Genomic DNA, 13,967 nt, shown 5'->3' on the forward strand with positions numbered 1-13,967 from the left:
TCATCCTCAATATCTCATCAAATTCTTCATCCCCTATCTTCAATATTACATCAACCTGGTCTGCCTTCAGTTAAGAAACCTGTTAAAACGGTTGGGCCAGAATTTAGCCCTTATCTATGGCATTTCATTTTAGGAAATATCCACCCACTGGCTATAGGTTCTCACTTGTTTATGATGTTTTTGTTTAACTGACCCCAGTTCTATACCAAGGTCTCTTTTCTCTATTGCAATAATTCCTAAATAAATTCTGTTTTGTTTTGATTCACTGATTGAATTACTGTCAGATTCTGATTTTCTTGAACAGTATATACCCCAAAGAGTTGAAAACAGGGTTTAAACAAATACTTCCATACACATATTCATAACAGCACTATTCACAATAGCTCAAAGGTGTGAACAACCCAAATGTCCACCGCTGGATGGATGGGTAAATTGTGGTATATACATACAAATAAGATGGAGTATTAGCCATATAAAATAATCAGATACTGATAATTGCCATACAGTGGACGAACCTGGAAAACACCTTTATGTGAAAGCAGACAGCACAAAATGATCATATAATCAATTTACGTGAAATACTAGGATTAGGTAAAACCAGACTGAGTCTGGGCTTCAGTGCATGGGGTCGCAAAGAGTCGGACACGACTGAAAAGTGACCTCACTTTCTTTCTTTCGAGTCTGAAAGCAGTTGTTCCTGCTATGTTCCAGGAGCGAGAAGAAAATAATGTAATTCTTAACAGGAAAGAAAAAAATGGTGTGCAACTAGACATTGTTAGTGGTTTTACAACATTGCGATTATACTATACACCGAATTGTGTATTTAAAGATGTTTCATTTTAGGTTTTTTGAGTTTCACTTCAATAATAATTTTTTCTTAAGTTTATAACCCAACAGCCGAAGTTGTTCAAAAGTGGAGAATTACAATCAGACACTGCAATGTGCGCTGATTATTCCGCTTCTGAATTTTTAGAACTCTTCAGTGAAGTGTTTTGCTTTTTAACATTAAATTCATTGGCATTTGACTGGTACACCATCACAGACTGCAAGGCCGGCACCAGTATAGGCAGGAATCGTGTGGTTCCTGAGCATGAGGATGGACTGAGCAACAAGGCTACTTCGTTCCAAGCTTCTTTCACTGTAGTATTTCAACCGGGCTCCCTACCTCACAAATAGTCACAGGCTACCTCGCCTTTTGCAGACCTGTACGCCGGGTAGGCGAAGGCGCTCGTGGACCTCGCCCCGTCACCGGGCTCGAGTCATTAAGGGGCACGCGGGGGCGGACCCAGGCGGGAGCATCCGGGCGTCCAGCCCGCCGGCCGCGGCCCAGCCTGCCCACTTCCACCACTTCCGCCCGCGGCCGGCCGCCCGCACCGCCCAGCGCGCCAGTCGGAAGTGTGGGCGCCGGAACAGGCGGTCGGCAGGCCTGTAGCGCCGCGCGGGCCGGAGCGGGGGCGGGGCGTGCGGGGACAGCGCGCAGCAGCCAGTGCGGGGCCGAGGTCGGTGCGTCGCATTCCGGCCGAGCAAAGGGCGCGGTCAAGAGTCGGCAGTCTGCACAGGTGGGCAGCGGCGCGCCCGCGGCGGGCGGGGTAGGCGCGCGAGACTCGGGGCGGGGTCAGAGGGGAACGAGCGGCTTCCCGAGTGGCTTTTCGCCGCTTCCGGGGCCCGGCGCCCGCGGGAGGAAGACGGTGTTCTTGGAGACGCGGCGGGCCGGGCCGAGCCAGCAGCACCCCCGGCGGTCGCCTTCTTCGCCTCTCGGGTGTTTTATTTTAGTGTTGACGTTTGGTTTACAGTTGCAGGTATTTCCGGAAATTCGCTAGAATTTTGCATAGCGCTTTTTGTGGGGAGGGTGGCGGGGGCGGGGTTTTTGGTGTCCATATTGAAAAAGACTGTCAACTGGGCTGTGGAATTGGGGCGTTTTTCAGGTAAAGTCTAAGTTGTTCACAAAGCTCGAGCAGTTGCAAGAGACTCACGTCCGTCAGGGAAGTCAGTGGGATTGATGGCGGTATTTAGAATTGGATTGCTGACGGTCCTCGCTATGGTTCCTGGGAGTTCAGAAATAAACTTGGCGAATAGCCGCCCCTGGAAGCCATCTCCGTTAACCATCACCGGGGAGGGGCCGCGCCTAATAGTCTCTGTTAGGACTCGGGATAGAAAGTGATTAGCTCGGTTTTCGGAGTTAGATTGAGTACAGTGAAAAATGTTTGATGACCATGATGTAAAAATAGAGCAAAATTAAGACAAAGTATTAGTCTGAGCAGAATCAAGTCCTTATTTTAAATGCTTTTAAAAATTCAAAAACGGGTGCTGGGTTGAGTGGTCTGAAGGTTGTAAGATTTAACAGTAAAAATCTCAAGATTAAAAAGAGGAGTCTGAATTCCGGTCTAGTTGTGTGATCCTGACAAAATCACTAGTTTTGAGACCCTTATTCTGTAAACTGGCTACGATGATAATTACAGTGGTTTTCTCACAGTTCTAGTAAATTCTGTATTACGGTCGGAATGTTTGGATTTGTAAGTGGTTATGGGGTTTTGTAGCACTTAAATACTTAAAGTCACTAAGCCCTCCTCCTCCATCCCCCACAGTTTAGTGACAAGAGGTCTGATTTTAAAGTCATCACATTTTGCCTATACCTAGTGTATCTTCATCTTTAGATTCAGGGGTCAGAAAAATTGCACCTTAAGTTCACCTTAAATCTTCCACGAACTTTTGTAGAATAGGATTAACGTCTTACTCATTTGTGAAATGCTTATTCCTGGAACCTGTACGGTGCTTGTCATTTTTGGTGGGTTTGTGAATTTTTTCCTGTCTTCTACCACCTTCTTTTTAAAGACCGAACTGGCAAAACTTAAACTTTGGGTTCACCGAAAACAAACCAAAATAATTTTACATGGAAAATACTGTTTTCTGTTGCTTAAAGGTGTGCTCAGTTGTGTATAGACACACGGGGTGATTACAAGGAGTTAGGTAAAGAATTAGATTACAGATAAGGTTTATTTAGCATCACTTTCAGAGCAAACATAGCATCTCTGTGAGAGGCAGAGAAGATCTAGCAGTAGACTTCAACATTGGCAGCACTTTTGAATTGCTTAGGGAGAGTCAAAAATGCTGACCTCTGGGCCCTAATCCAGACCAATTAATGAGAATTTCTGGAGTAGCGTGAGTATATCCCACCTGTTAAAAGCCCCCAGGTTACTCTGTTGTGCAGTCAGGATGAGAGCTTGTGTATTAGAGGAATGAGGTTCTTCTAGAGTGTATCTTGTTTGCTTGAGGAAGGGAAAAGCTGGAAGGACTGGAGCTACATTGGGCAGTGTAGCCTGGGGCATTTGAGAGAATGTCAGAGAGGACTTTTATCTGCAGGTGTGATGAAATGTTTTGATTTGTAAAATGAACTGTGCAGTGACCAAGGCCAAAGGGCAGGGTGTTAAAATCCTGAGTCACAGAGCAGTAACTGTGAAGATAGAAGAAATTAAAGAAACATTCTCTCCTGGATGTTAAATATTTGTAAGAAATTGAGTAATGATTTTAACTTGCAAGCTTTTTTTTGCCCTACCTAGTTAAAACTGTATTTTTCAGAATGAGTGAATAGACTGTCAATGTGTGAATTTGTGACTGGTTATTTTTAAAGTGTCATACAAATATATATACCTCAAACAACTTTCCTTGTTAATTACTAAGTAATCTGATATATGTTGATTTATGTTAATTTAGGGGTTTTGTCATTTTTGTTTTTCAGTACGCTTAAGATTGATTTCTAAAGATATGGTTTTCATCCAGCTTCATCAACGCACATAAATTTTCTCCTTTTTGGACTCTTGTTTTATATCACAATGGTGAGCTACAAATCAATATGTTAATATTCTTAGAATATTCTCTTCCCTCAAAAAATATCAATATGAAACAAATATTCTTGTTAACTGCTCTAGTTACCCTACCTGGGAAATTACTTAGCCGTTGCATGCAAAATCTTAAAATACGAGGCTCATCTCTCAATTCAGTATTATAATCATATCCAGGGTACACAGATAGTCTATCTGTCCTTATTTATGTGAAGTAGTAAAAAAAAAAAAATTACTTCCATAGAATTCTCCAGGCATGAATAATGGAGTGGGTAGTCATTCCCTTCTCCAGGGGATCTTCCAAAACCACAGATTGAATCCTGGTCTCCTGCATTGCAGGCAGATTCTTTACCATCTGAGCCACCAGGGAAGTCCTCTATTTACTTTACCATAGTCCAAATCACTGGCAAGAACCTTGGGTATAAGTATAAATAGTTTTGGGGGCACAGGTTTCTCATATTTTGAAGTTCTTGTTAGTACAGATTTTTTTTTTAAATTAACAAATATAACCTGCTTACTGCAATTAACATTTTTTTTTTTTTTTTGCAATTAACATTTAAGCAGCATTAGGGTTAGCCTTCTAATAGCACATTTCTGCTTACCACTTACGGTCACTAAACATACTTAAGGCTGGGCATTTAACTTTAGACATTAAAAAATTAAAAACAGAAGAAAAAGATCACTTTCTGATGTTATAAAGAAACAGCATTCGACAGAGATATAAAGAGCACTGACCACCATGTTGAATAAACTTCAGAAAACATGTGTCTTCTCTTGTTGGGGTCTTGCCTGTATACCCTTGCCTTTTTAGAGAAAAGTGGAGCTATCACAATGGGTTTCTTGCCTTATATTTTGCTTTCATATTATCTTAAGTATTTGAATGCAGTAGTGAATAAATGATACTAACATTTACATAGCAGGTATATTTCACTAGACCCTTTACAGTTTTGATATCAGAAGATTAAATATTTGAGAAGAGTGGCTGTTTGAAATTGTCTTGGAGTATACATTTGATTGTGTTTCATAACTTTTTGATAAGTTACAAACTTACTCTATAAGGTTTTATGGCCAAAATAAAAGAACCTTGGGTTTTTGTCAAGAGTATATAATGGAAAATAGTTTATGCTCAAGAATCTAATTTTGAATCCCTGGGAAGCAGTTTCACTGAATTCTGCCTGTGAGATTTTTTTAATAAGTTGATATAAATTTAACAACCTTCTGAAGTAATGGCATATTTCAGACTTTCTTTTACCTACTCCATTTAGATGCTTGATAATGTACAGGTTCTATTGCTCTTCTAAAAGGCTGACTGTTTTTGTAATGTTAATTCTCCATCCTTATAACTGGGATGACAGGGTCACCTCAGCCTTTGTGATTTCTGAGACCTGGACATATATGTTCTTACTCCTGCACGGTTGGGGTTTTGATGGGTGCTAGGAGTTCTTACTCCATGGAACTTGGTAGATTGAATTGTTGGAGAGTCCAAAATGACACAGAAAAATACAGGTTCTTAAAAATAAAAAAAGAGAATTATTTGCCTCTCAGTGAAATTAAAAGTGATTGTTATTGTGAATGAAAAATGGTATAATTCTTTGTGATACCCAAACCACAAAAATAGAAAGATTTTGGTGGTATATTGGCTTAAATTTTTTTTAATCTAGTACTTTTTATTGTTGGGTATCATTGCAAAAGAATGCTATACAGATAAAGAAGACAGAGTTTACCCTTCTTATTAATCTCTCTCATGCTATAAGATAGGTCTCTAAGAAATCACACTTGATCTTAGCCAAAAGGCCAAGAAGCAATTCTAAGAAATCAAAGAAGGATGGGGATCTACTAGTAGATCTCAAACTGCATGCAATAATAACACTGTATTTTCATCAGTTCTAAGGTGCTTCTGCTTTTACATTTTAATTACTGAGTTAATAATGTATCTATGATACAGTCAGTGACATCTTAAATTTATTGGCAGCATACTCTTCTTCCCTAATGTTAAATAATAATTCAGGCATGTAACTGATGGTATCTTAAATTCATTAAAAATTGGTAAGGGTAGCCATCATTTATTCTGTTTCTACTAGGCATTGGCCTAGTTTCTATACATAATGTTAAGAATGTCTGAGTTGATACTAGGCACCAACATAATAGCCCCCTCAGTTTTTAGGATTCCTAGCAGCTTAAGGGATTTTAGTTTTTGCTTCACTTTAATTGCATACCTGATAGCCAGTATATTTTCCTGAATGATGCTCTTAAAAAAATGCTGAAGTTCATAAAATGGTAATAGTTACCATATCGAATCTTCAGCCCTATATCAGCTGTACAAGCGTGACCAGAGAAAATCATTGTAGCATTTCTTAACTAATTTGTGGTCAGAATCAGATGTCTGAGATGACCGTATTTTTTCCTGTAATATGTCTTGAGCATGCAGTGAGGTGGGTGGAGGAGAGAAAGAAAAGAAAATGTTATACCTACTTTAAAAAGTAAAACACATTTAAACATTTAATTAGAAAATGTTATATGTATATTAAGTTATTTTTGTGTGAAAATAACTAATGTGATAAAATACACCATTTACTTTTTACAGCAACAAGCTTTAGAACTGGCTTTGGATCGTGCAGAGGTGAGGCATGACTAAGTTACATATTGAAATAGTGTTGTCTTTAATTGACAAAACCCGGTTTTAAGAGATTTTCGTATGCGACTGTCTAGGATGTACATTAATATTAGGATGAGTATACTTTCTGTAAATATATATATATATATAAGAATACCAGATGATGTTTGAATCATCTATTACTTGGAATGCTCAGATAGTAATGCTGTGGAATAAAAACTGAACAGTATTGTGAGTTAAATATTTAAACAAGGACATAGAGTTTCTGAAACTATGTTTTCTGTTTTAAGCAATTTTCTATTTGCTTAATTAAAGGGGAAGTAGTTCAAATATATAGAGTCTTTGTGATTGGGTATGCTGTATATATTCTGAACAACTATAAAACATTGAAAATATTATTGACTGTGAAAGCACAGTGGTGAAATGGTATGATTTTGCTCATAACATGCAAGTAAATATTGAGCTAAATTTTACTACAGTTTAAATTTCACTTGTTTATTACATATATTTAGAAGTTTAGTAGGTTTCCCTAAAAGGTATGATTTAATATGCATGCGGGACTCACATGACTGAATAGCCTTTAGCCTTACACATGATTTAAATATACTTAATGCAGTTGTTCATGCACTAAGCAAAAGGCCAGCTGTTTTCTTAAACTTTTCTTTTTTAGTATGTCATTGAAAGTGCCCGGCAGAGACCTCCTAAAAGGAAATACCTATCTAGTGGAAGGTATGAGTACTTAATTGTTGGTATCTTAGATATGCTGAAATGTGATGATAGCCACCATTTATTTCTTACTAGACACTGAGCTAGAAATGTTGTATCATGGGTACTTAGCATATATAGTTGACCCGTGAACAGTGTGGGTTTGTACTGTGCAGGTCCATTTATTTGCAGATGTTTTACAGTAAACACTACTGTACTTCATGGTTGAATCTGGATGCAGAGGAACCAGAGATACAGAAGGCCAGCTATAAGTCACATGAGGATTAACCTCCATGTTGTGCAGGGGTCAGCTGTATCAGTAATTTCTAAGTTGATGTCAGCTGCCATGTCCAGCCCCTCTTCACACCCGGTTTTTGGGAAATTGTGGGGGAATGACAAGAAAATTCAAAATGTTTATTTTATGATTATTATATTCACAGTACTTTGTATGTTGTCTTTGTTTTATTTTAGAAAATCTATATTTCAAAAACTTTATGACTTATATATTGAAGAATGTGAAAAAGAGCCTGAGGTTAAGGTAAGTATAATTTTTTTATATTATTATGGCTTTTGAAATGTAGTGGAAGAAGGGAAGTTTGAAGGAATTAGATTTGAAGCATCTAGCGGTTTGTATTTTTGTTAGTGAACAAATCTACTACTTTCTAACCAGACTGCCTGGTTCTGCAGCTAAACTAGAGCTCTGGCTAATCTGGCACCAGGCAGATAGCCTACTTGGTAGGAGAGGTGAGCAAATTCAACATGTTTGCTGAGTAACAGACTATCTCATTGGGAAGTTCGAAGAAGCGAAACCACTATGTATATTGTCTTTTGCTTCTTTTTCTTCCTGAGAAATTACTTGTAGACCAAAGATCAGGAGAAAAGTAACCTATCTCCTCATGGTAGTTTGCACTGGAAAGTTAGAACTATTGCAGGACATGTAGGAAATTTAGATACGATAATAAAAGGTGAATTTGGTCAAAAAAATTAGTTCATGGCCAAGTTAAATTTATTTTTATTGAGCATGAACATATGGGCAGTAGAAATATAATAGAAATTGATTTCTTGATATTTTTTGGACCCTTGGGTTGTAAGGGCCTTAAAGGCTCTAGTGAGCTTCTGTTGTGTGTCTTTAATTTAAAAATGAATACCTCTTAGGCAAAAAAATCAGTGGAATTCTAATAGTATCTGTTTTTAAATATTTAGGAAAAACATGATTGTGAAACCATGAGTTTTATGGCATGTTTTCCATACATTTTATTGGGGTATAGTCGACCTACAATAATTTGTGTATGTTTGAAATATGGAACACATTTTGTAAGTTTTGACATGCATTGTTTTAAAAAATTGAGTAAATTTGAAGATCTAATTGGCCTTATTAAATGACTCATGAATTGGACAGCATCTCATCAGACAGAGATACTCTGAGGAGTTACACAACATGGAAGAGGTATATTGTTAAGGAGGGCAGAACAAGGAAAGAAAGTCATCAGCAAGGAAAAACTGAGTTCAGTGGAGGAAAGTAAAACTTCAAGAGATGCTGGCTTTTCGTAGGCTGAACTACATGTGTTTTCCATTGGCTGAGCTGCAGTCCTTTCCCACTCACAGAGCTTGTTGTTGGACAAGAAGAAAGTCTTCCCCCAGTTGGGGAAGGAAAATAGTTGCATTTCCTATTTAGGAATGCTCGGTAATTCTCTTCCTGGTGGGATCAGTAATTGATGTCTTCCTGGTGGGGTAATGGATGATAAGTGGTGGAGCAGGAGAGTTTCCTCTGCAGGCCTTCCCCACTCCAGTTTTAGTTGAGGTTTACTTTTATTAATTTTCACATTATACACCCATCAGTTATCACCACAGTCTGTATGATGAGCATACATAGAACTAAGGTAGGAGAGATACATAAAAGATCCCAGATACATAAAAGATTCCAGATTGGTGTTGACAGCCACTGTCCACCAGCCGGATCTGGCTCACAGCATGTTTTTGTAAATGAACTTTTACTGGAATCCAGCAACACCCCTTGTTTATGTCTTGTTAGTGGCTGATTTTGAGATAAATAGCATAGTTGACTGGTTGCAACACAGACCTTATTGCCCACAGGCTAAAGTGCTATGTGGTTCCTTAAGAATAAAGACATTTTCCAGCTTTCCATCACAGTGGTTAAAAGTTGCTTTGCTTTGCTTTGTAAATATTTATTATTTTAAAAATATAGTTTTTTGTTTCTATGTTGACTGTAGACTAAGAATTCATAATCTTTGCATATGACTGTATATATCAGGTCAGTTCAGTCGCTCAGTCCTATCCGACTCTGCAACCCCATGAATCGCAGCACGCCAGGCCTCGCTGTCTGTCACCAACTCCTGGAGTTTACTCAAACTCATGTCCATCGAGTCGATGATAGCATCCAGCCATCTCATGCTCTGTTGTCGCCTTCTCCTCCTGCCCCCAATCCCTTCCAGCATGAGGGTCTTTTCCAGTGAGTCAACTCTTCGCATGAGGTGGCCAAAGTATTGGAGTTTCAGCTTCAACATCAGTCCTTCCAATGAACACCCAGGACTTATCTCCTTTAGGATGGACTGGTTGGATCTCCTTGCAGTCCAAGGGACTCTCAAGAGTCTTCTCCAACACCTCAGTTCAAACGCATCAATTTTTCGGGGCTCAGCTTTCCTCACAGTCCAACTCTCACATCCATACATGACCACTGGAAAAACCATAGCCTTGACCAGACGGACCTTTGTTGGCAAAGTAATGTCTCTGCTTTTTAATACGCTATCTATATTGGTCATAACTTTCCTTCCAAGGAGTAAGCATCTTTTAATTTCATGGCTGCAGTCACCATCTGCAGTGATTTTGGAGCCCCAAAAAATAAAGTCTGACACTGTTTCCACTGTTTCCGCATCTATTTCCCATGAAGTGATGGGACCAGATGCCATGATCTTAGTTTTCTGAATGTTGAGCTTTAAGCCAACTTTTTCACTCTCCTTTTTCACTTTCATCAAGAGGCTTTTCAGTTCCTCTTCAGTTTCTGTCATAAGGGTGGTGTCATCTTCATATCTGACTTTATTGGTATTTCTCCTGGCAATCTTAATTCCAGCTTGTGCTTCCTCCAGCCTAGCGTTTCTCATGATGTACTCTGCATATAAGTTAAATAAGCACGGTGACAGTATACAGCCTTGACTACTCCTTTTCCTATTTGGAACCAGTCTGTTGTTCCATTCCAGTTCTAACTGTTGCTTCCTGACCTGCATACAGGTTTCTCAAGAGGCAGGTCAGGTGGTCTGGTATTCCCATCTCTTTAAGAATTTTCCACAGTTTATTGTGATCCACACAGTCAAAGGCTTTGGCATAATCAATAAAGCAGAAATAGATGTTTTTCTGGAACTCTCTTGCTTTTTCGATGATCCAGCAGATGTTGGCAGTTTGATCTCTGGTTCCTCTGCCTTTTCTAAATCCAGCTTGAACATCTGGAAGTTCATGGTTCATGTATTGCTGAAGCCTGGCTTGGAGAATTTTGAACATTACTAGCGTGTGAGATGAATGCAATTGTGCGGTAGTTTGAGCATTCTTTGGGATTGCCTTTCTTTGGGATTGGAATGAAAACTGACCTTTTCCAGTCCTGTGGCCACTGCTGAGTTTTCCAAATTTGCTAACATATTGAGTGCAGCACTTTCACAGCATATCCATGTTGAAAATCAGATACTCAAAACAGGCTTGTTTTTTGAGGTCAAAAATAGTCTATTAACTGATATGTTTCACAAATAAGATTTGATGAAAGAAATTATTAAAAGTGGGTTTCAATTTAAATTGTTTGAGTTTCTAAAGAATGGATTTTGGTGTATATATGTTTCCTGATAGTTTTTTGGGTTTTGGTTTTGTTGTTTTTTTTTTTAAGCAAAGTGGTTTCTAGGAAGCTGTTCGATTCAATTTACAGAAAATTACTTTAAATCACTTTCATCCTCTTAACCAGTTGGATATCTTTGAATTTAACATTTCAGCTAATTAGAGCTGTTGAGCTTATTTGGATCTAATTTAGGCCATAAAATGTTTAATAAATGTGCTCTGTAACAGTAACCAAAGAGAATGCCTCAAATTATTTATGTACATTTAAACAAACTAAGATCATGGCATCTGGTCCCATCACTTCATGGGAAATAGATGGGGAGACAGTGGAAACAGTGTCAGACTTTATTTTTGGGGGTTCCAAAATCACTGCAGATGGTGATTGCAGCCATGAAATTAAAAGACGCTTACTCCTTGGAAGGAAAGTTATGACCAACCTAGACAGCATATTAAAAAGCAGAGACATTACTTTGCCCAACAAAGGTCCGTCTGGTCAAGGCTATGGTTTTTCCAGTGGTCATGTATGGATGTGAGAGTTGGACTGTAAGAAAGCTGAGCGCTGAAGAATTGATGCTTTTGAACTGTGGTGTTGGAGAAGACTTTTGAGAGTCCCTTGGACTGCAAGGAGATCCAACCAGTCCATCCTAAAAGGAGATAAGTGCTGGGTATTCATTGGAAGGACCGATGCTTAAGCTGAAATTCCAGTACTTTGGCCACCTCATGCTAAGAGTTGATTCATTGGAAAAGACTGTGATGCTGGGAGGGATTGGGGGCAGGAGGAGAAGGGGACGACAGAGGATGAGATGGTTGGATGGCATCACCGACTCGATGGACATGGGTTTGAGTAAACTCCGGGAGTTTGTGATGGACAGCGAGGCCTGGCGTGCTGCGATTCATGGGGTCGCAAAGAGTTGGACACAACTGAGCGACTGAACTGAACTAAACTGAATCTTAATAGAAACTAACTATACATTATAGCCTCTTTAAAAAAAAATTTACATTTAATGGTTTTCCTTTCTAAATATTTTTAATATTTGCTACTTGTGTACTCAGGTACATATGTTTGTATTTAGTGGTTTTATTTTTTGGATCACTTTTTCTTTGTGATATTCATTTGCATAAAACAGTAGTAGATCAACATTAATTTTATATAGATGTGGAAGGATCATCAAAGATTAACTAACTCAGGTCTAGTTTCATTAAGTGATTGTATTATTTGAAGTTATGCTGGATTATTTTCATGAGTTCTGCCTCTTTTTAAAGCAGAAATTAAGAAGAAATGTGAACTTATTAGAGAAGCTTGTTATGCAAGAGACATTGTCATGTTTAGTCGTCAACCTGTACCCAGGAAATGAGGGATATTCTCTGATGCTCAGGGGAAAAAATGGATCAGGTAAGACCCTCCAGGGGGCAGCAGCCAGGAAACTGCGTCTGCTGGGCAGGATGTGTTGTGTTTTAGAGGGAGCCTCTCACCCTCCTTTACATCAGTGATGCCTGACAACAGAAAACTTTGATTTCAAATTTTCTTCTTTATGATGTTTTGTTAGAATATGAGAAGTTAACTCTGCTGTGATTAGCCTTGCTGAATTTGAGAAATGTTCTGACTGAGAAAGGTCTTTGAAATGAAATCATAAAAGATGTCATTTTAAAAACATACCAAAATTTCCTTTCATTCTGTTGCTGTTTATGTATTTAAGATAGTGTAAGGTGTTTTAATCTATGTTTTTCTTCTATGCTTTGAATATATTTTGAGTGTGAAACTTTCAAAGTTAAGGAGACTCAACTACCTTTTGAATTGTCTTCAACATCTTATTCTGATTAATGTGAATGTCCAAATAGAATATTAAAGTATTAACACTCTGAGATTTCACCAAAGAGACATTTAAATTTTGATTTGGTGATGATACTATAAGTTCTGTAAGGAACTTACCCAGTTAAAGATTTTTAAGGATTTTTTTCTTGTGTTGGTCGTTATTGTAAAATGTAACACCAAGAAAAGTTTGGCCTGTAAGTAGTCATTTTTCAGAAGCTATACCAGATTATCAGTCTGACTTCCAGATTAGATTAAGGAATCCAAGGGAGTTTTAGTTAACAGTCGGAATTTTATCACACTCTGATTATTGTACTGCTGGCTGGGATTTGTTTTGTGATTGTTGTGCCAGATGTATTTCCATAGGATGTTAGGTATTTTTCTCTCTTCCAGTCTAAAACTGTTTTATATACAGTTTATCAAGATTTTTATGAGGGGATTTATTTTTTAGACTTAAATGAAGGGCTTAAGGAGAGCTTTTAGTTTTATTCTCTTTATTTTTATGAAAAGTTACGTAAATTATTACCTAAGCTTTTTGGTGAGCCTGATGACCTTCAGAAACATTTATGTTTTAAAATTAAGATTCTGAGACCATTCGACTGCCTTATGAAGAAGGAGAATTGCTTGAATACTTGGATGCAGAAGAATTACCTCCAATTTTGGTTGATCTCCTAGAAAAATCTCAGGTACAAAATTTTTCTCCATAAAATATCCTTAGATTTGTCAAATACATGTTGTTTTGTGATAAAGAATATTTCGTTTTACTCTCATTAGTTCTTGGAAAGGGAAGCGAGACCTAATATATATATGCCTATATGAAAATTGGTTTATTGTGAGATATTTATCCTTTAGGCTATATACTGAAATGTATAGATGTAGTTGATTAAGCTTCCAAAACAAAAACAGAAAACAACAAAGTTCCCTGCTTAAGGTTCTCCAGTGTCCTCTCACTGTACAAAACTCCTGCCTTTGTATTTGTCTTCACCTCCTGGTTCTCATCCCCACTCACTACACTCCAGCCATCCATGCCATTTTTCTAGACTAAAACACACCAAGCTTATTCATATCTTATTCATCTGCTCTTCTGTCTGGAGTGATCTCTCCCAGGTGTCTGGCCCTTTGCTATGATTCAAGTCTCGGCTGAAAATTACTCCAAAGTTCTGCC

At 38.3% G+C, this 13,967-nt stretch overlaps 1 protein-coding gene across 13 annotated transcripts in view; it reads left to right on the forward strand.

Moving 5' to 3' along the window:
- Positions 1–1,427: 1,427 nt before the first annotated feature.
- SUPT20H (SPT20 homolog, SAGA complex component) overlaps positions 1,428–13,967 on the forward strand; it is a 37,759-nt gene continuing 25,219 nt past the window's right edge. For 6 of the 13 annotated variants that reach the window (XR_009691315.1, XM_061133406.1, XM_061133413.1 and 3 more), the window contains exons 1-7: positions 1,640–1,799; positions 3,737–3,833; positions 6,424–6,459; positions 7,124–7,182; positions 7,630–7,696; positions 12,256–12,385; positions 13,385–13,488. Coding sequence is in view for 12 of the 13 variants with exons in the window: in XM_061133406.1 (XP_060989389.1) it covers positions 3,831–3,833; positions 6,424–6,459; positions 7,124–7,182; positions 7,630–7,696; positions 12,256–12,385; positions 13,385–13,488 (399 nt within the window). In the remaining variant the exon portion in view is untranslated. Of the gene's footprint in view, positions 1,560–1,639; positions 1,800–1,867; positions 1,926–3,736; positions 3,834–6,423; positions 6,460–7,123; positions 7,183–7,629; positions 7,697–12,255; positions 12,386–13,384; positions 13,489–13,967 lie in introns of those variants that run through there. The other 7 variants (XM_061133409.1, XM_061133416.1, XM_061133414.1 and 4 more) reach the window with 5 other exon arrangements.

This window comes from Dama dama, chromosome 30 (assembly GCF_033118175.1).
Source record: "Dama dama isolate Ldn47 chromosome 30, ASM3311817v1, whole genome shotgun sequence".
NCBI lineage: Eukaryota > Metazoa > Chordata > Mammalia > Artiodactyla > Cervidae > Dama > Dama dama.